The following is a 27011-nucleotide window of genomic DNA, read 5'->3' on the forward strand; positions in this document are numbered from 1 at the left end:
TTAATGGACACCTCTGTCTACATGCTGCTCCCACCTGCATCTTCTCAATAAGCAGATTAATGGACACCTGTCTACATGCAGTTCCCACCTGCATCTTCTCAATAGGCAGATTAATGGACACCTCTGTCTACATCCTGTTCCCACCTGCATCTTCTCAATAGGCAGATTAATGGACACCTCTGTCTACATCCTGTTCCCACCTGCATCTTCTCAATAGGCAGATTAATGGACACCTCTGTCTACATCCTGTTCCCACCTGCATCTTCTCAATAGGCAGATTAATGGACAAAAAAACACAAATGGGAAAATGTTTCATTTTTTCTGCTTTATTTCTTTGACCCGAGAAAAAGAAAAGACTGTTGGCATTGGCTCCAGCTCCCCGCATGACTCAGAGAGGGAGGTATATCACGGCACTTGTTTTGAAGTGTGTGTGTGTGTGTGTGTGTGTGTGTGTGTGTGTGGGACAAAAGCGAGGAATGTACAAGCTCTTCCATTAAGGAGGGAACCTGAAGTGTTCCTGCTCTATTGTTCTGCCTCCTACAACAGCAGGATTTAGAAAGGTGCTCTGTGACTAAAGGCTGCTCGTTTACCCTGCTGATCCTCACCTTACTCAGTCAGTCCCTCAGACAGTCCCTCAGACAGTCCCTCAGTCAGTCCCTCAGACAGTCCCTCAGTCAGTCCCTCAGTCAGTCCCTCAGTCAGTCCCTCAGTCAGTCTCTCAGCCAGTCCCTCAGCCAGTCCCTCAGACAGTCCCTCAGTCAGTCCCTTAGACAGTCCCTCAGACAGTCCCTCAGACAGTCTCTCAGACAGTCTCTCAGTCAGTCCCTCAGACAGTCCCTCAGTCAGTCCCTCAGACAGTCCCTCAGACAGTCCCTCAGTCAGTCCCTCAGTCAGTCCCTCAGACAGTCCCTCAGTCAGTCCCTCAGTCAGTCCCTCAGTCAGTCTCTCAGCCAGTCCCTCAGTCAGTCCCTCAGTCAGTCCCTCAGACAGTCCCTAAGTCAGTCCCTCAGACAGTCCCTCAGACAGTCCCTCAGTCAGTCCCTCAGACAGTCCCTCAGACAGTCCCTCAGTCAGTACCTCAGTCAGTCCCTCAGACAGTCTCTCAGTCAGTCTCTCAGTCAGTCCCTCAGACAGTCCCTCAGTCAGTCCCTCAGACAGTCCCTCAGACAGTCCCTCAGTCAGTCCCTCAGTCAGTCCCTCAGACAGTCCCTCAGACAGTCCCCCAGTCAGTCTCTCAGCCAGTCCCTCAGCCAGTCCCTCAGTCAGTCCCTCAGACAGTCCCTCAGACAGTCCCTCAGACAGTCTCTCAGACAGTCTCTCAGTCAGTCCCTCAGTCAGTCCCTCAGACAGTCCCTCAGACAGTCCCTCAGTCAGTCCCTCAGACAGTCCCTTAGACAGTCCCTCAGTCAGTCCCTCAGTCAGTCCCTCAGACAGTCCCTCAGTCAGTCCCTCAGACAGTCCCTCAGACAGTCTCTCAGTCAGTCCCTCAGTCAGTCCCTCAGTCAGTCCCTCAGCCAGTCCCTCAGTCAGTCTCTCAGCCAGTCCCTCAGTCAGTCCCTCAGACAGTCCCTCAGTCAGTCCCTAAGTCAGTCCCTTAGACAGTCCCTCAGACAGTCCCTCAGACAGTCTCTCAGTCAGTCCCTCAGTCAGTCCCTCAGACAGTCCCTCAGACAGTCTCTCAGTCAGTCCCTCAGTCAGTCCCTCACACAGTCTCTCAGTCAGTCCCTCAGTCAGTCCCTCAGACAGTCTCTCAGTCAGTCCCTCAGACAGTCTCTCAGTCAGTCCCTCAGACATTCCCTCAGACAGTCCCTCAGACAGTCCCTCAGTCAGTCCCTCAGTCAGTCCCTCAGACAGTCCCTCAGACAGTCTCTCAGTCAGTCCCTCAGTCAGTCCCTCAGACAGTCTCTCAGTCAGTCCCTCAGTCAGTCCCTCAGTCAGTCCCTCAGACAGTCTCTCAGTCAGTCCCTCAGACAGTCTCTCAGTCAGTCCCTCAGTCAGTCCCTCAGTCAGTCCCTCAGACAGTCCCTCAGACAGTCCCTCAGACAGTCTCTCAGTCAGTCCCTCAGTCAGTCCCTCAGACAGTCTCTCAGTCAGTCTCTCAGTCAGTCCCTCAGTCAGTCCTTCAGACAGTCTCTCAGTCAGTCCCTCAGTCAGTCTCTCAGTCAGTCCCTCAGACAGTCCCTCAGACAGTCCCTCAGACAGTCTCTCAGTCAGTCCCTCAGTCAGTCCCTCAGTCAGTCCCTCAGACAGTCCCTCAGACAGTCTCTCAGTCAGTCCCTCAGTCAGTCCCTCACACAGTCTCTCAGTCAGTCCCTCAGTCAGTCCCTCAGACAGTCTCTCAGTCAGTCTCTCAGTCAGTCCCTCAGACAGTCTCTCAGTCAGTCCCTCAGACATTCCCTCAGACAGTCCCTCAGACAGTCTCTCAGTCAGTCCCTCAGTCAGTCCCTCAGACAGTCCCTCAGACAGTCTCTCAGTCAGTCCCTCAGTCAGTCCCTCAGACAGTCTCTCAGTCAGTCCCTCAGTCAGTCCCTCAGTCAGTCCCTCAGACAGTCTCTCAGTCAGTCCCTCAGTCAGTCCCTCAGACAGTCTCTCAGTCAGTCCCTCAGTCAGTCCCTCAGACAGTCCCTCAGACAGTCCCTCAGACAGTCTCTCAGTCAGTCCCTCAGTCAGTCCCTCACACAGTCTCTCAGTCAGTCTCTCAGCCAGTCCCTCAGCCAGTCCCTCAGACAGTCCCTCAGTCAGTCCCTCAGACAGTCCCTCAGACAGTCCCTCAGACAGTCTCTCAGACAGTCTCTCAGTCAGTCCCTCAGACAGTCCCTCAGACAGTCCCTCAGTCAGTCCCTCAGACAGTCCCTTAGACAGTCCCTCAGTCAGTCCCTCAGTCAGTCCCTCAGACAGTCCCTCAGTCAGTCCCTCAGTCAGTCCCTCAGCAAGTCCCTTAGTCAGTCTCTCAGCCAGTCCCTCAGTCAGTCCCTCAGACAGTCCCTCAGTCAGTCCCTAAGTCAGTCCCTTAGACAGTCCCTCAGACAGTCCCTCAGACAGTCTCTCAGTCAGTCCCTCAGACAGTCCCTCAGACAGTCTCTCAGTCAGTCCCTCAGTCAGTCCCTCACACAGTCTCTCAGTCAGTCCCTCAGTCAGTCCCTCAGACAGTCTCTCAGTCAGTCTCTCAGTCAGTCCCTCAGACAGTCTCTCAGTCAGTCCCTCAGACATTCCCTCAGACAGTCCCTCAGACAGTCCCTCAGTCAGTCCCTCAGTCAGTCCCTCAGACAGTCCCTCAGACAGTCTCTCAGTCAGTCCCTCAGTCAGTCCCTCAGACAGTCTCTCAGTCAGTCCCTCAGTCAGTCCCTCAGTCAGTCCCTCAGACAGTCTCTCAGTCAGTCCCTCAGTCAGTCCCTCAGACAGTCTCTCAGTCAGTCCCTCAGTCAGTCCCTCAGACAGTCCCTCAGACAGTCCCTCAGACAGTCTCTCAGTCAGTCCCTCAGTCAGTCCCTCAGACAGTCTCTCAGTCAGTCTCTCAGTCAGTCCCTCAGTCAGTCCTTCAGACAGTCTCTCAGTCAGTCCCTCAGTCAGTCTCTCAGTCAGTCCCTCAGACAGTCCCTCAGACAGTCCCTCAGACAGTCCCTCAGTCAGTCCCTCAGACAGTCCCTCAGACAGTCTCTCAGTCAGTCCCTCAGTCAGTCCCTCAGACAGTCTCTCAGTCAGTCCCTCAGTCAGTCCCTCAGACAGTCCCTCAGACAGTCTCTCAGACAGTCCCTCAGTCAGTCCCTCAGACAGTCTCTCAGTCAGTCCCTCAGTCAGTCCTTCAGTCAGTCCCTCAGTCAGTCCCTCAGTCAGTCTCTCAGTCAGTCCCTCAGACAGTCCCTCAGACAGTCCCTCAGTCAGTCCCTCAGACAGTCCCTCAGACAGTCCCTCAGACAGTCTCTCAGACAGTCCCTCAGTCAGTCCCTCAGTCAGTCCCAGGGCTGGGTAAAGTACTGTACCGTAAGGGAACAGTTGAACAGTACAGCCCCCCATTCACACACACATGCAGGCACGCATTCACACACACACACACACACACACACACAGACACACGCGCACACACACACACACACACGCGCGCACACGCGCGCACACACACACACACAGGCATTCACACACACACACAGGCATTCACACACACACAGGCATTCACACACACCTTTCCACTTGCCAACAGGTATTCCTAGGTTGTATGTAGTCTCCCTGTGACCAGCAGGTGAACTGTACCTGGGACATTCCCCTCTCTCTCTTTCACATCCACACAAAGAGCTGTTTGCTGCCAGGCAAATACACCTACAGTATGAAGTGACATGAAAAGCCTCCTGCTTCATGGTGAAATAATCATTGCCCTCTCTATCCCATTAAGCCAGGTTATATCCCAGCTATGAGGGAATGACAAACAGAAACAAAGAAAAGAACAACACACACAAAAAAAAACATTTGAAAATGTCTATTTAAATAAAGAAATGAGAGGCCAGGCTGAGAGAGACTTCTCTGCTGCTTTCTTTTAATCGAGTTTGGATGACTGGCTTACTGGCTGACTGACTGGCTGGCTAACTGGCTGACTGGCTGGATGGCTGGCTGACTGGCTGAATGGCTGGCTGGCTGACTGGCTGGCTGACTGACTGGCTGACAGCCTGGATGGCTGGCTGACTGACTGGCTGACAGGCTGGCTGGCTGACAAGCTGACTGGCTGGCTGACAAGCTGACTGACTGACTGGCTGGCTGGCTGACAGGCTGACTGACTGACTGGCTGACAGGCTGGCTGGCTGACAGCCTGACTGGCTGGCTGGCTGGCTGACAGGCTGGCTGACAAGCTGACTGGATGACTGACTGGCTGACTAACTTGCTGACTGGCAGGCTGGCTGACTGGCTGACTGGCCGACTGGCTAGCTTGCTGGTTGGCTGACTGGCTGACTGGCTTGCTGGTTGGCTGGCTGACAGGCTGGCTGGCTGCTTTCTGTGTTTGTTCACCACTTGATGCAGCATGAGGCCTGATGCGTAGCTCCAACAGTAAGCTGATTCTCTGGGTGAGCCCTGTGTCTCAGAGACCTGGGGCCTGATGCGTAGCTCCAACAGTAAGCTGATTCTCTGGGTGAGCCCTGTGTCTCAGAGACCTGAGGCCTGATGCGTAGCTCCAACAGTAAGCTGATTCTCTGGGTGAGCCCTGTGTCTCAGAGACCTGAGGCCTGATGCGTAGATCCAACAGTAAGCTGATTCTCTGGGTGAGCCCTGTGTCTCAGAGACCTGAGGCCTGATGCGTAGATCCAACAGTAAGCTGATTCTCTGGGTGAGCCCTGTGTCTCAGAGACCTGAGGCCTGATGCGTAGATCCAACAGTAAGCTGATTCTCTGGGTGAGCCCTGTGTCTCAGAGACCTGAGGCCTGATGCGTAGCTCCAACAGTAAGCTGATTCTCTGGGTGAGCCCTGTGTCTCAGAGACCTGAGGCATGATGCGTAGATCCAACAGTAAGCTGATTCTCTGGGTGAGCCCTGTGTCTCAGAGACCTGGGGCCTGATGCGAAAATCCAACAGTAAGCTGATTCTCTGGGTGAGCCCTGTGTCTCAGAGACCTGAGGCCTGATGCGTAGATCCAACAGTAAGCTGATTCTCTGGGTGAGCCCCGTGTCTCAGAGACCTGAGGCCTGATGCGTAGATCCAACAGTAAGCTGATTCTCTGGGTGAGCCCTGTGTCTCAGAGACCTGAGGCCTGATGCGTAGATCCAACAGTAAGCTGATTCTCTGGGTGAGCCCTGTGTCTCAGAGACCTGAGGCCTGATGCGTAGATCCAACAGTAAGCTGATTCTCTGGGTGAGCCCTGTGTCTCAGAGACCTGAGGCCTGATGCGTAGATCCAACAGTAAGCTGATTCTCTGGGTGAGCCCTGTGTCTCAGAGACCTGAGGCCTGATGCGTAGATCCAACAGTAAGCTGGGCGGAGGGTGAATGGAGGCTAACAGGCTGTTTGGACACAGCGATGAAAGCAGATTTAGTCAATTCTCTGGGTGAGCCCTGTGTCTCAGAGACCTGGGGCCAACACTGACAGATGATTGGCTGAATGTGACTGACTGTGACTCTCCGTAATGCTGTACTGTTTGTTACTACTTGGCTGTCTGCCAAACGATTTCCCTTTTTACTCTTAACAGCTATTTAATCCAACTCCGTAGTTAACCATATTTAATCCAACTCCGTAGATAACCATATTTAATCCAACTCTGTAATTAACCATATTTAATCCAACTCCGTAGTTAACCATATTTAATCCGTAGTTAACCATATTTAATCCGTAGTTAACCATATTTAATCCGTAGTTAACCATATTTAATCCAACTCCGTAGTTAACCATATTTAATCCAACTCCGTAGTTAACCATATTTAATCCAACTCCGTAGTTAACCATATTTAATCCAACTCCGTAGTTAACCATATTTAATCCAACTCCGTAGTAAACCATATTTAATCCAACTCTGTAGTTAACCATATTTAATCCGTAGTTAACCATATTTAATCCAACTCCGTAGTTAACCATATTTAATCCGTAGTTAACCATATTTAATCCAACTCCGTAGTTAACCATATTTAATCCAACTCCGTAGTTAACCATATTTAATCCGTAGTTAAGCATATTTAATCCAACTCAAGAGTTAACCATATTTAATCCGTAGTTAACCATATTTAATCCAACTCCGTAGTTAACCATATTTAATCCGTAGTTAACCATATTTAATCCAACTCTGTAGTTAACCATATTTAATCCGTAGTTAACCATATTTAATCCAACTCCGTAGTTAACCATATTTAATCCAACTCCGTAGTTAACCATATTTAATCCAACTCTGTAGTTAACCATATTTAATCCAACTCCGTAGTTAACCATATTTAATCCAACTCCGTAGTTAACCATATTTAATCCGTAGTTAACCATATTTAATCCAACTCTGTAGTTAACCATATTTAATCCGTAGTTAACCATATTTAATCCAACTCTGTAGTTAACCATATTTAATCCGTAGTTAACCATATTTAATCCAACTCTGTAGTTAACCATATTTAATCCGTAGTTAACCGTATTTAATCCAACTCCGTAGTTAACCATATTTAATCCGTAGTTAACCATATTTAATCCAACTCTGTAGTTAACCATATTTAATCCATAGTTAACCATATTTAATCCAACTCCGTAGTTAACCATATTTAATCCAACTCTGTAGTTAACCATATTTAATCCAACTCTGTAGTTAACCATATTTAATCCGTAGTTAACCATATTTAATCCAACTCCGTAGTTAACCATATTTAATCCAACTCTGTAGTTAACCATATTTAATCCAACTCTGTAGTTAACCATATTTAATCCAACTCTGTAGTTAACCATATTTAATCCAACTCCGTAGTTAACCATATTTAATCCAACTCCGTAGTTAACCAAATTTAATCCAACTCTGTAGTTAACCATATTTAATCCAACTCTGTAGTTAACCATATTTAATCCAACTCCGTAGTTAACCATATTTAATCCAACTCCGTAGTTAACCATATTTAATCCAACTCTGTAGTTAACCATATTTAATCCGTAGTTAACCATATTTAATCCAACTCCGTAGTTAACCATATTTAATCCGTAGTTAACCATATTTAATCCAACTCTGTAGTTAACCATATTTAATCCGTAGTTAACCATACTTAATCCAACTCTGTAGTTAACCATATTTAATCCGTAGTTAACCATATTTAATCCAACTCTGTAGTTAACCATATTTAATCCGTAGTTAACCATATTTAATCCAACTCCGTAGTTAACCATATTTAATCCAACTCCGTATTTAACCATATTTAATCCAACTCTGTAGTTAACCATATTTAATCCAACTCCGTAGTTAACCATATTTAATCCAACTCTGTAGTTAACCATTTTTAATCCAACTCCGTAGTTAACCATATTTAATCCAACTCCGTAGTTAACCATATTTAATCCAACTCTGTAGTTAACCATATTTAATCCGTAGTTAACCATATTTAATCCAACTCCGTAGTTAACCATATTTAATCCGTAGTTAACCATATTTAATCCAACTCTGTAGTTAACCATATTTAATCCGTAGTTAACCATATTTAATCCAACTCTGTAGTTAACCATATTTAATCCGTAGTTAACCATATTTAATCCAACTCTGTAGTTAACCATATTTAATCCAACTCCGTATTTAACCATATTTAATCCAACTCTGTAGTTAACCATATTTAATCCAACTCTGTAGTTAACCATATTTAATCCAACTCTGTAGTTAAGCATATTTAATCCAACTCTGTAGTTAACCATATTTAATCCAACTCTGTAGTTAACCATATTTAATCCAACTCCGTAGTTAACCATATTTAATCCAACTCCGTAGTTAACCATATTTAATCCAACTCTGTAGTTAACCATATTTAATCCAACTCTGTAGTTAACCATATTTAATCCAACTCCGTAGTTAACCATATTTAATCCAACTCCGTAGTTAACCATATTTAATCCAACTCCGTAGTTAACCATATTTAATCCAACTCCGTAGTTAACCATATTTAATCCAACTCTGTAGTTAACCATATTTAATCCAACTCCGTAGTTAACCATATTTAATCCAACTCCGTAGTTAACCATATTTAATCCAACTCTGTAGTTAACCATATTTAATCCGTAGTTAACCATATTTAATCCAACTCCGTAGTTAACCATATTTAATCCGTAGTTAACCATATTTAATCCAACTCTGTAGTTAACCATATTTAATCCGTAGTTAACCATATTTAATCCAACTCTGTAGTTAACCATATTTAATCCGTAGTTAACCATATTTAATCCAACTCTGTAGTTAACAATATTTTATCCGTAGTTAACCATATTTAATCCAACTCCGTAGTTAACCATATTTAATCCAACTCCGTAGTTAACCATATTTAATCCAACTCTGTAGTTAACCATATTTAATCCGTAGTTAACCATATTTAATCCAACTCCGTAGTTAACCATATTTAATCCAACTCCGTATTTAACCATATTTAATCCAACTCTGTAGTTAACCATATTTAATCCAACTCCGTAGTTAACCATATTTAATCCAACTCCGTAGTTAACCATATTTAATCCAACTCTGTAGTTAACCATATTTAATCCAACTCCGTAGTTAACCATATTTAATCCAACTCTGTAGTTAACCATATTTAATCCGTAGTTAACCATATTTAATCTGTAGTTAACCATATTTAATCCAACTCTGTAGTTAACCATATTTAATCCAACTCTGTAGTTAACCATATTTAATCCAACTCTGTAGTTAACCATATTTAATCCAACTCCGTAGTTAACCATATTTAATCAAACTCTGTAGTTAACCATATTTAATCCAACTCTGTAGTTAACCATATTTAATCCAACTCCGTAGTTAACCATATTTAATCCAACTCTGTAGTTAACCATATTTAATCCAACTCCGTAGTTAACCATATTTAATCCAACTCTGTAGTTAACCATATTTAATCCAACTCCGTAGTTAACCATATTTAATCCAACTCTGTAGTTAACCATATTTAATCCGTAGTTAACCATATTTAATCCGTAGTTAACCATATTTAATCTGTAGTTAACCATATTTAATCCAACTCTGTAGTTAACCATATTTAATCCAACTCTGTAGTTAACCATATTTAATCCAACTCTGTAGTTAACCATATTTAATCCAACTCCGTAGATAACCATATTTAATCCAACTCCGTAGTTAACCATATTTAATCCGTAGTTAACCATATTTAATCCAACTCTGTAGTTAACCATATTTAATCCAACTCTGTAGTTAACCATATTTAATCCAACTCCGTAGATAACCATATTTAATCCAACTCCGTAGTTAACCATATTTAATCCGTAGTTAACCATATTTAATCCAACTCTGTAGTTAACCATATTTAATCCAACTCTGTAGTTAACCATATTTAATCCAACTCTGTAGTTAAGCATATTTAATCCAACTCTGTAGTTAACCATATTTAATCCAACTCTGTAGTTAACCATATTTAATCCAACTCCGTAGTTAACCATATTTAATCCAACTCCGTAGTTAACCATATTTAATCCAACTCTGTAGTTAACCATATTTAATCCAACTCTGTAGTTAACCATATTTAATCCAACTCCGTAGTTAACCATATTTAATCCAACTCCGTAGTTAACCATATTTAATCCAACTCCGTAGTTAACCATATTTAATCCAACTCTGTAGTTAACCATATTTAATCCAACTCCGTAGTTAACCATATTTAATCCAACTCCGTAGTTAACCATATTTAATCCAACTCTGTAGTTAACCATATTTAATCCGTAGTTAACCATATTTAATCCAACTCCGTAGTTAACCATATTTAATCCGTAGTTAACCATATTTAATCCAACTCTGTAGTTAACCATATTTAATCCGTAGTTAACCATATTTAATCCAACTCTGTAGTTAACCATATTTAATCCGTAGTTAACCATATTTAATCCAACTCTGTAGTTAACAATATTTTATCCGTAGTTAACCATATTTAATCCAACTCCGTAGTTAACCATATTTAATCCAACTCCGTAGTTAACCATATTTAATCCAACTCTGTAGTTAACCATATTTAATCCGTAGTTAACCATATTTAATCCAACTCCGTAGTTAACCATATTTAATCCAACTCCGTATTTAACCATATTTAATCCAACTCTGTAGTTAACCATATTTAATCCAACTCCGTAGTTAACCATATTTAATCCAACTCCGTAGTTAACCATATTTAATCCAACTCTGTAGTTAACCATATTTAATCCAACTCCGTAGTTAACCATATTTAATCCAACTCTGTAGTTAACCATATTTAATCCGTAGTTAACCATATTTAATCTGTAGTTAACCATATTTAATCCAACTCTGTAGTTAACCATATTTAATCCAACTCTGTAGTTAACCATATTTAATCCAACTCTGTAGTTAACCATATTTAATCCAACTCCGTAGTTAACCATATTTAATCAAACTCTGTAGTTAACCATATTTAATCCAACTCTGTAGTTAACCATATTTAATCCAACTCCGTAGTTAACCATATTTAATCCAACTCTGTAGTTAACCATATTTAATCCAACTCCGTAGTTAACCATATTTAATCCAACTCTGTAGTTAACCATATTTAATCCAACTCCGTAGTTAACCATATTTAATCCAACTCTGTAGTTAACCATATTTAATCCGTAGTTAACCATATTTAATCCGTAGTTAACCATATTTAATCTGTAGTTAACCATATTTAATCCAACTCTGTAGTTAACCATATTTAATCCAACTCTGTAGTTAACCATATTTAATCCAACTCTGTAGTTAACCATATTTAATCCAACTCCGTAGATAACCATATTTAATCCAACTCCGTAGTTAACCATATTTAATCCGTAGTTAACCATATTTAATCCAACTCTGTAGTTAACCATATTTAATCCAACTCTGTAGTTAACCATATTTAATCCAACTCCGTAGATAACCATATTTAATCCAACTCCGTAGTTAACCATATTTAATCCGTAGTTAACCATACTTAATCCAACTCTGTAGTTAACCATATTTAATCCAACTCTGTAGTTAACCATATTTAATCCAACTCTGTAGTTAACCATATTTAATCCAACTCTGTAGTTAACCATATTTAATCCAACTCCGTAGTTAACCATATTTAATCAAACTCTGTAGTTAACCATATTTAATCCAACTCTGTAGTTAACCATATTTAATCCAACTCCGTAGTTAACCATATTTAATCCAACTCTGTAGTTAACCATATTTAATCCAACTCCGTAGTTAACCATATTTAATCCAACTCTGTAGTTAACCATATTTAATCCAACTCCGTAGTTAACCATATTTAATCCAACTCTGTAGTTAACCATATTTAATCCGTAGTTAACCATATTTAATCCGTAGTTAACCATATTTAATCTGTAGTTAACCATATTTAATCCAACTCTGTAGTTAACCATATTTAATCCAACTCTGTAGTTAACCATATTTAATCCAACTCTGTAGTTAACCATATTTAATCCAACTCCGTAGATAACCATATTTAATCCAACTCCGTAGTTAACCATATTTAATCCGTAGTTAACCATATTTAATCCAACTCTGTAGTTAACCATATTTAATCCAACTCTGTAGTTAACCATATTTAATCCAACTCTGTAGTTAACCATATTTAATCCAACTCCGTAGTTAACCATATTTAATCCAACTCCGTAGTTAACCATATTTAATCCAACTCTGTAGTTAACCATATTTAATCCAACTCTGTAGTTAACCATATTTAATCCAACTCCGTAGTTAACCATATTTAATCCAACTCCGTAGTTAACCATATTTAATCCAACTCCGTAGTTAACCATATTTAATCCAACTCTGTAGTTAACCATATTTAATCCAACTCCGTAGTTAACCATATTTAATCCAACTCCGTAGTTAACCATATTTAATCCAACTCCGTAGTTAACCATATTTAATCCGAATTTAACCATATTTAATCCGTAGTTAACCATATTTAATCCAACTCCGTAGTTAACCATATTTAATCCGTAGTTAACCATATTTAATCCGTAGTTAACCATATTTAATCCGTAGTTAACCATATTTAATCCGTAGTTAACCATATTTAATCCGTAGTTAACCATATTTAATCCGTAGTTAACCATATTTAATCCGTAGTTAACCATATTTAATCCGTAGTTAACCATATTTAATCCAACTCCGTAGTTAACCATATTTAATCCGTAGTTAACCATATTTAATCCGTAGTTAACCATTTTTTTCCCGACATCTTAGTTTTGCCCTTTTTTTATTAAACTTTTCCCCCCCGGATGCTTTATCTGGACATGGATCTGCAGGACCTCCTCCGGCCCGGAAAAAGCTCAGTCTTGTCATTGCAGTCGCTGAACTCATAATATACAGGAGAACTATCGCCTTATGGCGAGGATAGCCGTGCTGCAAGCCCAGCTTCAAGGGCAATGTCAGTGTAGGAAAGGATGCCACCGTCTAGACCACCAGTAAGTACAGGTAGTAGGATTAATCCCCCTACACACAGTCCTCGACAATGTCAGTGTAGGAAAGGATGCCACCGTCTAGACCACCAGTAGGTACAGGTAGTAGGATTAATCCCCCTACACACAGTCCTCGACAATGTCAGTGTAGGAAAGGATGCCACCGTCTAGACCACCAGTAGGTACAGGTAGTAGGATTAATCCCCCTACACACAGTCCTCAACAATTTTCTCACGGCTTCTGGAAATAAATTGCTGTCGGTATTCTCCTGTCTCAACTGGTTTCGCTCATTCAGCCGATAGAAACTTTCAACTGTTTTTCACCACTAGGCAAAGAGTCGGAGTCAGAGGCCGAGCCTTCTCGGGTCTCTCCTCCATCCGTTACAGGGTCTGAGATGCCGAAGCCTGACAAAATTAGCTCTGGCATATTGAAAACCCCTAGTCATTGGCGACTAGCCAGCGCAGCATAGCGTCAGTGTGTAACTCAGCTAGAAAGATGTGTCGGCATTGAGTAATTGTCTCTGGCCCCCTCCCAGTGAGGGGGAGTGATGAGCTCTACAGCAGAGTCTCACAACTCAATCGCTGGTTGAAAACTGTTTTCTGCCCCTTCCAAAAGATAGAATTTGTAGATAATTGACCCTCTTTCTGGGATTCACCCACAAACAGGACCAAGCCTGGCCTGCTGAGGAGTGACAGACCCCTAGATGGAGGGGTGCCCTCATCTTATCTATGAACATAGACATAGCTCTATTTCCTGTAGATCCACAATGAGGTATGGTGCAGGCCAGCTTAGTGTAGTCAGCTCAGTTTTCCCCATTGAGACCGTGTCTGTGCCGTAGTCTAGGTCTGGAATAAAGACCTCCTCCATTCCTGTCAATATTGAAAGAGATTGTGATAGTATCTCACGTCTCCAAATAGGCCTCACATCAAAGGCAGGTTTCGTCAATGAACTAATCACTGATCATAATCTTGATGTGATTGGCCTGACTGAAACATGGCTTAAGCCTGATGAATTTACTGTGTTAAATGAGGCCTCACCTCCTGGCTACACTAGTGACCATATCCCCCGTGCATCCCGCAAAGGCGGAGGTGTTGCTAACATTTACGATAGCTAGTTTCAATTAATGAAGAAAAAAAAAGTTTTCGTCTTTTCATCTTCTAGTCATGAAATCTATGCAGCCTACTCAATCACTTTTTATAGCTACTGTTTACAGGCCTCCTGGGCCATATACAGCGTTCCTCACTTAGTTCCCTGAATTCCTATCGGACCTTGTAGTCATAGCAGATAATATTCACATTTTTGGTGACTTTAATATTCACATGGAAAAGTCCATCACCAACTCACTGGGTTTTGTCCAACATGTCTCCAGACCTGCTCACTGTCACAGTCATACTCTGGATCTAGTTTTGTCCCGTGGAATAAATGTTGTGGATATAAAAAATAAAAAATAAATCATAATCCTGGACTATTAGACCCTCTTATTACGTTTGCAATCGCAACAAATAATCCTCTCCTCTCCTCTCCTCTCCTCTCCTCTCCTCTCCTCTCCTCTCCTCTCCTCTCCTCTCCTCTCCTCTCCTCCTCTTCCCCCCTCTCCTCTCCTGTCCTCTCCTCCCCTCCTCTTCCCCCCTCCCCTCCCCTCCCCTCCTCTCCTCTCCTCTTCCCCCCTCTCCTCTCCTGTCCTATCCTCTCCTCGCCTCTCCCCCTCCCCTCCCCTCTCCTCTCCTGTCCTATCCTCTCCTCGCCTCTCCCCCTCCCCTCCCCTCTCCTCCTCTCCTCTCCTCTCCTCTCCTCTCCTCTCCTCTCCTCTCCTCTCCTCTCCTGTCTGTATAGTAGAACCACAGTTAATTGATGTATTGATATCATTTAGGACAGTACACTGTAGTGTCCATGTAGTCGTAGGGCCTCGGTGACATCACCCACCACTGTTCTGTCTTCCTGTTCCCACAGGAATGGATTATTCAGTCTTCGTGAAGACAACGGAAGACTTATCGCCCTGCGTGCCTGGCCTTGAACTTCAAACATGCTTCACGGTTAGACATGACAACTGGCTCCTGATTCTCAGTGACAACCAGGAGCGAACGCTCTGACTGAAACACTGTCTGTCTGTCTGTCTGTCTGTCTGTCTGTCTGTCTGTCTGTCTGTCTGACCTTGGCTCATGTACTGTATTTGAATAGTTTAAATTAACTTAAACTGTGCTCGATTGAGCTTGCCTGTTGCAATGGGACCAATAGAAAAGCCCAAAAGTATTTGAACTCAGGATTGCCATTTGTCTGTCTGTGAGAGCAGAATAGCCCCTGTTGTCCTCTATCTGTCCTCTTGTGTGGCTGTATCACCCACATTGGTCATTCTATGGTCATCCCATTTCACACAGCAAACTGGAACTCTTGTTTGTGGCTCTAAAGCTCAGTCCCAAAACATTCAGCGGGTAGAATCAAAACAAGAGATGACAACCGGTTTGATTTCTGATGGGGAACATTACATCGGGTCTACAGTATGTAGGTGGACAATTGGGACAAGAAGACTAGGCAACAAGTAATTAAGTGGAACAAAGTACAACTACCCTGATGGAGACCTAGGCACAGCTTACAGTACATCAACAATATCTAATTTAGCTTGTCCATATGTCATTGACAGTAGGAAATTGTAGTAGTTACAATTGCAGCTGTTGTCACGGGTGTCGTTGGAAGTGGACCAAAGCACAGCGTGGTGAGAGTACATTTTTATTTTATTTTAAAATGTCGCCAACAAAACAACAAATGAAAGACACAACCGTGAAGCTTACAGACAGACAGACAGACAGACAGACAGACAGACAGACAGACAGACAGACAGACAGACAGACAGACAGACAGACAGAGAGAGAGAGACAGAGAGGGAGAATTGAATTGAATTGAGAGAAAGAGAGACAGACCGAGAGAGAAAGAGAGAGACAACCTGACCTCAGTCACAACACTGAAGGACATGGGGCTCGTGGGCCCCAGGCTACCTGCTCCTTCTTCCACATTGTTTCAATACTTTCTTCTTTTGGCACTGTGGAGTCAGACTGGAGGAGATGATGATGTTGGCATAGTGTGGGTGGTATGTGTGTGTGTGTGTGTGTTATGTGTGTGTGTTATGTATCTGTGTGTGTGTTATGTGTGTGTGGTATGTGTGGTATGTGTGTGTGTGTGTGTGTTATGTGTGTGTGGTATGAGTGTGTGTGTTATGTGTGTGTGTGTGTTATGTGTGTGTGTGTTATGTGTGTGTGGTATGTGTGTTATGTGTGTGTGGTATGTGTGTGTGTGTGTGTGTGTTATGTGTGTATGTGTTTGTGTGGTGTGTGTGAGTGGTATGTGTGTGTGTTATGTGTGTGTGTGTTATGTGTGTGCATGCTGGTGGTGAGGGGGGGGGGGGGGGGGGAGGCCCCCTACAGAGGTTCCCATTGTTTTTCTTTATCAAAAAACGCTGTGAGCTTGGCCCGTACTTCCCTGATAATATCAGCCTGTTAACGTTATGGAAGGAACGGGAGAGACGGACTGGCTGGATCTGGATTATACCTCCACTGTGTCAGACTACACCCTACTACACCTACTACACCTACTACACAGACTACACAGACTACACCACTACACCTACTACACAGACTACACAGACTACACAGACTACACCTACTACACCTACTACACAGACTACACAGACTACACAGACTACACAGACTACACCTACTACACCTACTACACAGACTACACAGACTACACAGACTACACAGACTACACAGACTACACTGACAACACTGACAACACTGACAACACTGACAACACTGACAACACTGACAACACCGACAACACCGACTACACAGACTACACAGACTACACAGACTACACAGACTACACAGACTACACAGACTACACAGACAACACCGACTACACAGACTACACAGACAACACCGACTACACAGACTACACAGACTACACAGGCTACACAGGCTACACAGGCTACACTAGTGCCTGCTTCAAAGACAAACAGAGTCAGCTAGTGAATGTTAGCCTGGTGGAAGTACACTGAGCGCTGAAGTGAAAGGATGGAGAGCACAGCAGTAGTCAGTCTGGTTTAACCAGCCTGAGTGAATCAATGCCTTTGGAAAGGAACTGATGCTCAGGGTAATATATAATTTTATTTAGTTTTATTTAACTAGGCAAGTCAGTTAATAAGAACAAATTCTTATTTACAATGACGGCCTACCAAAAGGCAAAAGGCCTCCTGCGGGACTTACGTTTACCCCTGAGGCTCCATTCATTCATTGTGTACCTGCTGATTTATTGCATTTAAAACCTCACAGCCTCAGATCAGCCAGTTTTACAGATGTTATCCATCTTTCCGCTCTTGATTCGTCTGCCCTGAGTTATGGACATTTGACTTATTTGCTTAGGAGGACAAGTGTTTCCACTCTGGCCCCACCTCACCGCTCACCCTGCTCAGAAACTACCAGGCAGGCAGGAACCGCCTGGGGTCAGGGAAAACCACCAGGAACAGCCTGGGGTCAGGGAAAACCACTAGGAACAGCCTGGGGTCAGTGAAAACCACCAGGAACCGCCTGGGGTCAGTGAAACAACCGGGAACAGCCTGGGGTCAGGGAAAACCACCAAGAACAGCCTGGGGTCAGTGAAAACCACCAGGAACAGCCTGGGGTCAGGGAAAACCACTAGGAACCGCCTGGGGTCAGGGAAACAACCAGGAACAGCCTTGGGTTAGTGAAAACCACCAGGAACTGCCTGGGGTCAGTGAAACAACCAGGATGAGCCTGGGGTCAGTGAAAACCACCAGGAACCGCCTGGGGTCAGTGAAACAACCAGGAAGAGCCTGGGGTCAGTGAAAACCCCCAGGAACAGCCTGGGGTCAGTGAAAACCACCAGGAACCGCCTGGGGTCAATGAAAACCACCAGGAACAGCCTGGGGTCAGTGAAAACCACCAGGAACAGCCTAGGGTCAGTGAAAACCACCAGGAAGAGCCTGGGGTCAGTGAAAACCACCAGGAACAGCCTGGGGTCATTGAAAACCACCAGGAACAGCCTGGGGTCAGTGAAAACCACCAGGAACAGCCTGGGGTCAGTGTCACCATCCACCCCATCTGCTGTACTGACTAGATTATGTGTGTGATTTCCTGTAGCCACTTCCTGTCACTAGGGCTAGTCTTCCTGTAGCCACTTCCTGTCACTAGGGCTAGTCTTCCTGTAGCTACCTCCTGTCACTAGGGCTAGTCACTAGGGCTAGTCTTTCTGTAGCCACTTCCTGTCACTAGGGCTAGTCTTCCTGTAGCTACTTCCTGTCACTAGGGCTAGTCTTCCTGTAGCTACCTAATGTCACTAGGGCTAGTCTTCCTGTAGCCACTTCCTGTCACTCGGGCTAGTCTTCCTGTAGCTACCTCCCGACACTCGGGCTAGTCTCCCTATAGCTACTTCCTGTCACTAGGGCTAGTCTGCCTGTAGCTACTTCCTGTCACTAGGGCTAGTCTTCCTGTAGCCACTTCGTGTCACTAGGGCTAGTCTTCCTGTAGCCACTTCCTGTCACTAGGGCTAGTCTTCCTGTAGCTACTTCCTGTCACTAGGTCTAGTCTTCCTGTAGCTACCTAATGTCACTAGGGCTAGTCTTCCTGTAGCCACTTCCTGTCACTCGGGCTAGTCTTCCTGTAGCTACCTCCTGTCACTAGAGCTAGTCTTCCTGTAGCTGCTTCCCTGAGAGCACAGACAGTAGCATGGCATCACACCACACACAGGTGTACTCTGGCACACCCACACACACACACACACGCACGCACGCACACACACACACACACACACACACACTTCACTCTGATTTTCACCGCATCAGTTAAAGGAGAGTGGATTACTGTACAAGCAGGCCAAAAGGCTTTTTTTTTCATCAAAGAAGAGGAAGAATCAATGAAGAAAGACATTCTATGGGAGGGAGTCAACGAGTCCAGACACGACAGCCAGAACACCACATCCTTCTACAGAGCAATGAGCTATTCTGTTTCTCACAGAAGAACGTAGCTACTCTTAATACTGGTGCTTACTTCACGAAACACAGCTTTGTGGATCAGCCATCTGCTAGAGGAGGATAATAGTTAAGACTTTAGGAATATTATCACTGTTTGTCCTACCCTGACCTACTGTGGGTCTACAAGGAGACGTATTCCCATTCATCCCATACTGAACCTGTTGTTTACACTACAGCCCACTTGTTGTTTTCAGCCAGAGTTTAGCATTGTTCAAAGCCTGGGAGCCATGGTCATGGACACATAACACTCTGTATAGTCTAGTACAAGTATATATATAAAAAATTTAAAAAAGCTTCTGGTCGGTCGACGTGGTGAGACACTAATAGAGCTGCAGAGAAATCCTGAACCCGGACGGTTTCCACATGCAAACGGAGAGACAGCCAACAGGGATGTGTGTCAGCAGCACGGCTATAGACAGTCTTTAACTATGGGTGTGCAGTACCAGGAGAGGGAGATAGATAGATACACTCACCTAATGTCCCACAGTCCAACAGTAGGCTTCTACAGTCTAATGGACAAAGACAGTCCTACAGTAGGCTCCTACAGTCTCCTGGACAAAGACAGTCCTACAGTAGGCTCCTACAGTCTACTGGACAAAGACAGTCCTACAGTCTAATGGACAAAGACAGTCCTACAGTAGGATCCTACAGTCTCCTGGACAAAGACAGTCCTACAGTAGGCTCCTACAGTCTAATGGACAAAGACAGTCCTACAGTCTAATGGACAAAGACAGTCCTACAGTAGGCTCCTACAGTGTCCTGGACAAAAACAGTCCTACAGTAGGCTCCTACAGTCTAACGGACAAAGACAGTCCTACAGTAGGCTCCTACAGTCTAACGGACAAAGACAGTCCCACAGTAGGCTCCTACAGTCTACTGGACAAAGACAGTCCTACAGTAGGCTCCTACAGTCTAACAGACAAAGACAGTCCTACAGTAGGCTTCTACAGTCTAATGGACAAAGACAGTCTACAGTAGGCTCCTACAGTCTACTGGACAAAGACAGTCCTACAGTAGGCTCCTACAGTCTAATGGACAAAGACAGTCCTACAGTAGGCGCCTAAAGTCTAACGGACAAAGACAGTCCTACAGTAGGCTTCCACAGTCTAATGGACAAAGGCAGTCCTACAGTAGGCTTCTACAGTCTAACGGACAAAGACAGTCCTACAGTAGGCTCCTACAGTCTACTGGACAAAGACAGTCCTACAGTAGGCTCCTACAGTCTAACAGACAAAGACAGTCCTACAGTAGGCTTCTACAGTCTAATGGACAAAAACAGTCCTACAGTAGGCTTCTACAGTCTAACGGACAAAGACAGTCCTACAGTAGGCTCCTACAGTCTACTGGACAAAGACAGTCCTACAGTAGGCTCCTACAGTCTACTGGACAAAGACAGTCCTACAGCAGGCTCCTACAGTCTAACGGACAAAGACAGTCCTACAGTAGGCTCCTACAGTCTACTGGACAAAGACAGTCCTACAGTAGGCTCCTACAGTCTACTGGACAAAGACAGTCCTACAGTAGGCTCCTACAGTCTACTGGACAAAGACAGTCCTACAGTAGGCTCCTACAGTCTAACAGACAAACATATGGGACAGCCGGTCCAGCAGTCGGGCCAAATAGCATACACAATTGCTGTTTCACTCCCATGGTTCAAAGTGAATGTCATTTTGTTCGAAGCAGGGCCAGCTCTAGCCTTTTTAGATGCTCCACCTTGATGGCGGAGAGTAAAATGTAGTTTTAAATGTTCGCTTCCTGCTTTTCTACACACGTTGCCGTTTTAAAGCAGGTTTTCTGCAACTCCACACATTTTGCCATAGGGAAGAGAGAAATTTTAAAGCAAGTTTCCTACAATAACTACCTATTTTGGCATGGGGTGTAAATACCTTTTTGCCATTTTTCCTGCAATTCCACACATTTTGCCATGATTCATTGCCATGTTATTGATATCTGAGTGAGACCAACTAACAAAATCAATGAGTTCCCTCTGGAGGTCAGGGCTCCTATGCATGTGCCCTGCGAGCCACGTCAGTATCCGGCCGAGACTACCGCAAACTTAGATAACTGGCTAGACTAACTTACCAATCTAAATTGAAAACTGTCATGGCTAATTGAGTGACTGTCAGTAATGACAAAACAAGATAAAAAAAAAAAAAACGCTGATCCACAAACAAATTTCAAACGTACACCTTGTGTATTCTACTATTCTAACTGTCAGCAGTAAGTTGAGACCTCGACTGAGTTTGGGGGGGGGGGGGGGGAGGGGGGGGGGGGGGGGGGGGGCTCCTTGCAGCCTGGGTCCCTAAGAGACCACGTATGTCACTTATGTCTCAGCCCTGGTTAGAAGGAGATGTTTACGACAGCAGATCCCCATCCATAAGAAGATGGTTGTAATGAACCGTTTGGCGTTTGCCTTCAACAGCTCTTCCCAAAAGGAAGTGTGATGTCCAAGCAACTGGAGAAAAAAAAAAAACTTTTTAGAGGACATTTGTGTAAAAAAGTCACCACACATCAGGAAAGGAATCTAGCACGTCCCTGGGGGTGCACTTTGTCTGTCGCCAGGGATACGAACCCTCTAGGAAGACAAAATAAAAAATAAAAAAAACAAAGGACTACAATGTAACCTTATCCTCCAAGGTTCATAGCTGCTAAACTTTGTTTGCTTAAAAAGGTCTATTCTGGGCGGTGTGCAGTGGTGGTGTGCGGTGGTGTGTGGTGGTGTGTGCAGCATAAGGCTCTGTGGCCGACCAACCCAAGTCCCGTCTGTGTATCTATAGATCTGACTGCCGGGCCCGGGCCGGACTGTAAACAAACTGATCTGACTGGAACATGGGCTATGGCTGCTGGGGAATCGACGACACAGATGTGGGCTGAACACAGGCAACAAGCTTAAATATATGATCTATCTAGAACATTTAAAAAGGGTCCTGCACAGTCATCCTAATTCCCCAAGTAAAAAATAGCCTTTGAATGACCAAAAAAACATCACACATCATATTTTTTTACACTATTAAAATTCTCAGAATTAAAGAAATTGTACCTTGTCTCTCCTCTCTAACTATCAGGAAGCCTGAAAGAACAGTCTGAGGGGGCGGGGAGCTTATATTCATGGTTATTGCCAGGTAACAAGGTAAAAAAATAAAAATAATGGGTCTCATGTCATCGATGACCAGGTAAAAAAAATGGGCCATGTCATTCCGAGCCTAAATAGTAGGCCTCAACCCATTTTTTCTCTCATGGTCAACAGAGCTGGTCATGGACTGTTGGATGTCGGACAAACAGATTCGACTGAATTTCTATTGTTGTGTAACTAATTACAGAATTACAGTTCACTGACACCCTTCTTCACATAAATGAGTGAAGCCTGATTCACCTTAGAAGCTTAGACATAAGGGAATGTACATTGCATCAGCATACAGTAAGTGTACTGGACAATTCATTGGTGCCTCTGCATCAGCATACAGTAAGTGTACTGGACAATTCATTGGTGCCTCTGCATCAGCATACAGTAAGTGTACTGGACAATTCATTGGTGCCTCTGCATCAGCATACAGTAAGTGTACTGGACAATTCATTGGTGCCTCTGCATCAGCATACAGTAAGTGTACTGGACAATTCATTGGTGCCTCTGCATCAGCATACAGTAAGTGTACTGGACAATTCATTGGTGCCTCTGCATCAGCATACAGTAAGTGTACTGGACAATTCATTGGTGCCTCTGCATTAGCATTATAAATGAAAATATGTTCAGAATTGTATGTATTTATCAGACATTTATTTGATAATTTACAAAATATTGATAGACATGAACAGTCGTGAGAAATAAAGGTGAGATATAATGTATTTATTTATTGAACCATGAGTGAGCAGGACGCCATCGATTCATATCATTTGTAACACTCATCTCCCGTCCAAATTTTATTTTATTTATTTATTTTTATTTTACCTTTATTTAACTAGGCAAGTCAGTTAAGAACAAATTCTTATTTTCAATGACGGCCTAGGAACAGTGGGTTAACTGCCTGTTCAGGGGCAGAACGACAGATTTGTACCTTGTCAGCTCGGGGGTTTGAACTTGCAACCTTCCGGTTACTAGTCCAACGCTCTAACCACTAGGCTACCCTGCCGTCCCAAATGCTTGAAAAACATACAATACAAAGTAACAAAGTGTGATGTCACATCACGTAAAAGTTCATTACTGAGGCTTTAGGAAATGCGGTGGACCCATGTACCCTGCTTCAATCAAGTACCCTTCTGTCATCCACTAGGCTTCAGTCACCCACTAGGCTTCAGTCACCCACTTGGCGTCAGTCAACCACTTGGCGTCAGTCACCCACTTGGATTCAGTCACCCACTAGGCGTCAGTCAACCACTTGGCGTCAGTCACCCACTTGGCTTCAGTCACATACTTGGCTTCAGTCACCCACTAGGCTTCAGTCACCCACTAGGCTTCAGTCACCCACTTGGCATCAGTCACCCACTGGGCAGAGAGGGGTCCTGGGATGGACAGCACACACTTGGCAGAGAGGGGTCCTGGGATGGACAGCACACACTGCTTCATACAGTGCTGGCTGGATTATGGGTAACCCCGTTGAAGAGGAGATCCAGGAAATGAAGGGTGAAATGTTTGTTAAAATGGGAAGTGAATTTAATTTAATTTAATTTTTATGTTCTGAGTTACGATGCTATCAATTTGTCTACGTGGTGTTTTCTGGTATTTCTCAAGTACTCAATTTAAAATATGCAATATTTGGTTGGGCACTTTTTAGTGATACTTTTCAATGATTGTATTTGGAATGTGTGGGGCCTGAAACGAACAAGTGACTGACGGTACGTTGGGTCTGTCTTCACAGGCTTCACAGCGTATCCCTCTTCTTTGCCTTGGGAAAGCTGCTGAGGGGGTTGCCTTGGGAAGCTGTGCAGACAGTATGTGAGAGTATGTGTTGAATTTTTCTAAAACATCTATCATTACTGCTTGATGATAGTGGAAAGACAAAAGGAGATGGAAACTAAAAAAATACTAGACTCAATGTTGGGATGGTAGAACGGTAACCATAGTGACTATCAGGTGTGTTACATAAAAAAATACTAAACTCAATGTCGGGATGGTAGAACAGTAACCATAGTGACTATCAGGTGTGTTACATAAAAAAATACTAAACTCAATGTCGGGATGGTAGAACAGTAACCATAGTGACTATCAGGTGTGTTACATAAAAAATACTAAACTCAATGTCGGGATGGTAGAACAGTAACCATAGTGACTATCAGGTGTGTTACATAAAAAATACCATTCACAAGTCAAAGCAGCTCTCAGTTACAGCCACCGTGTCAGCCTCATCAAAACCTCTGATACTTATGGTCAGCACTGACCCACGGTTAATGATGGTACACCATCCGTGTTCAGGAATAACTTCCTGGCAAGACCCATCAAATGTTCACCCCAATTGATAAAGCAACTTCGCTCGAAATGTGCACTGCACGCGTGTGTGACATTATGGTAATTATCGGTGCTGCCTGTCCACCCGAAATGAGAAGCAGCTACTGCTGTCGGATGTCGTCATTTTTCGGGAATACGTTAATTTAACACTATGGCATCAAGTCACAACACAGTGTGGGTTTTTTTTTCCCCAGCATGTTGCTAAGTAACTTGCTGGGTAACAGTCACAACATAGACGTTACCAGTATCGTTCAGACAAATTCAGCTGCAGCTAATTTTACGGTTTGTAAACAAATAGGTATGATTTGGGTTTTAACGTATGCCATATTTAAATTAGTTAAGATTATAAAACGCTACCATTGTTATATAATTCCGCTTTAATATCCAAGTGATGGACAAGGGGGAGGGGACCAGTAACTTCATGATCAACAAAGGCCCAGATACAGTCATTTATCATACTTGGGTCAACCTACTATGAAGTGGTTTCATCCAATCAGCTGTCTAGTACTATGGCAACATAAAAACAGAATGCGTACCCCTTGAGGTCCCCAGGACCAAGTTTGAGAAATGCTGGTTTACAGCATTTTATAGTTCTGACAGAGTACCCAGACAACAGGACTATATACCCACATCTGACCTCAAAAGATATCTGCTACCACTGAGGGAGAGAGGGGGGCCTCTATCGCTCCAGACTACACCAAAAGGCCTTTGTTCAAGGGCCCCTCTGTATAAGGGAGTGAACTTGGTGTGTTTAAGGGACAACACAGTGTAGACATTAAAGCTTGATTCAAAGTTTTTTTTTGTCAGTCTGCAGTGACTCAGTTATTCCTACACTTATGTTTTTGCAGAACAATTAAGTACGGGGTCCTGGTTACGACCAGTGATAGCTGTGACCTTAGCCCGGGGTCCTGGTTACGACCAGTGAGAGCTGTGACCTTAGCCCGGGGTCCTGGGTACGACCAGTGATAGCTGTGACCTTAGCCAGGGGTCCTGGTTACTACCAGTGATAGCTGTGACCTTAGCCAGGGGTCCTGGTTACTACCAGTGATAGCTGTGACCTTAGCCAGGGGTCCTGGGTACGACCAGTGATAGCTGTGACCTTAGCCCGGGGTCCTGGTTACTACCAGTGATAGCGGTGACCTTAGCCCGGGGTCCTGGTTACTACCAGTGATAGCTGTGACCTTAGCCTGGGGTCCTGGGTATGACCAGTGATAGCTGTGACCTTAGCCCGGGGTCCTGGTTACTACCAGTGATAGCTGTGACCTTAGCCCGGGGTCCTGGGTATGACCAGTGATAGCTGTGACCTTAGCCCGGGGTCCTGGGTATGACCAGTGATAGCTGTGACCTCAGCGCCTCACATCCAGCGCCAGGAAGCAGGAGGATATTTTAGCTGGATCTACTGTAGGAGTGGACAGTAGACCAGGGGAAAAGATTTAGCCGGATCTACTGTAGGAGTGGACAGTAGACCAGGGGTAAAGATTTAGCCGGATCTACTGTAGGAGTGGACAGTAGACCAGGGGAAAAGATTTAGCTGGATCTACTGTAGGAGTGGACAGTAGACCAGGGGAAAAGATTTAGCCGGATCTACTGTAGGAGTGGACAGTAGGCCAGGGGAAAAGATTTAGCCGGATCTACTGTAGGAGTGGACAGTAGGCCAGCGGAAAAGATTTAGCTGGATCTACTGTAGGAGTGGACAGTAGACCGGGGGGAAAGATTTAGCCGGATCTACTGTAGGAGTGGACAGTAGACCAGGGGGAAAGATTTAGCCGGATCTACTATAGGAGTGGACAGTAGACCAGGGGAAAGATTTTGCTGGATCTACTGTAGGAGTGGACAGTAGACCAGGGGAAAAGATTTAGCCGGATCTACTGTAGGAGTGGACAGTAGACCAGGGGGAAAGATTTAGCCGGATCTACTATAGGAGTGGACAGTAGACCAGGGGGAAAGGTTTAGCCGGATCTACTGTAGGAGTGGACAGTAGACCAGGGGAAAAGATTTAGCCGGATCTACTGTAGGAGTGAACAGTAGGCCAGGGGAAAAGATTCGGTGTACGCTACACAGCACATGTCATAATGTTTCCGTCCTATGTCTGGCAGTAGGTTACTGAGCCTCACAGAATCTTAGGGGAGGACAGATATGGCCCGGCGAAGACAGCCCTTCACTTGGACAAGATACTTATTTAACTATTCAACTGAATCACTGCCACCACTCAAACCGTCCATAGTTCGTCCACAGTATGCATGTGTACAATGGTCTTACCTTGTGCAGCAGGGGTAGACACTGAGGCACCTTGCGCTCCGGGCTCTCCAGCTTGACGATGCTGATGAAGTCTGACTCCTGGCGCTCATCTTCACTGGTGTTGCACAGGGACAGAGGGTGGGACTGGAGAGGAGAGAGAGAAAGCAGGGGTTTAGAGCCAACCCAGACATTTA

General features: G+C 44.3%; 1 protein-coding gene across 1 annotated transcript in view; it reads right to left on the reverse strand.

The window, feature by feature from the left end:
* LOC118966698 (E3 ubiquitin-protein ligase RNF43-like) overlaps positions 1 to 27011 on the reverse strand; it is a 225472-nt gene that overhangs the window by 63675 nt on the left and 134786 nt on the right. Inside the window, exon 2 of the mRNA XM_036989594.1 lies at positions 26839 to 26961. Coding sequence (XP_036845489.1) covers positions 26839 to 26961 — 123 coding nt within the window. The remainder of the gene's footprint in view (positions 1 to 26838; positions 26962 to 27011) is intronic.

Source organism: Oncorhynchus mykiss, chromosome 10 (assembly GCF_013265735.2).
Source record: "Oncorhynchus mykiss isolate Arlee chromosome 10, USDA_OmykA_1.1, whole genome shotgun sequence".
In the NCBI taxonomy this organism is placed as follows: domain Eukaryota; kingdom Metazoa; phylum Chordata; class Actinopteri; order Salmoniformes; family Salmonidae; genus Oncorhynchus; species Oncorhynchus mykiss.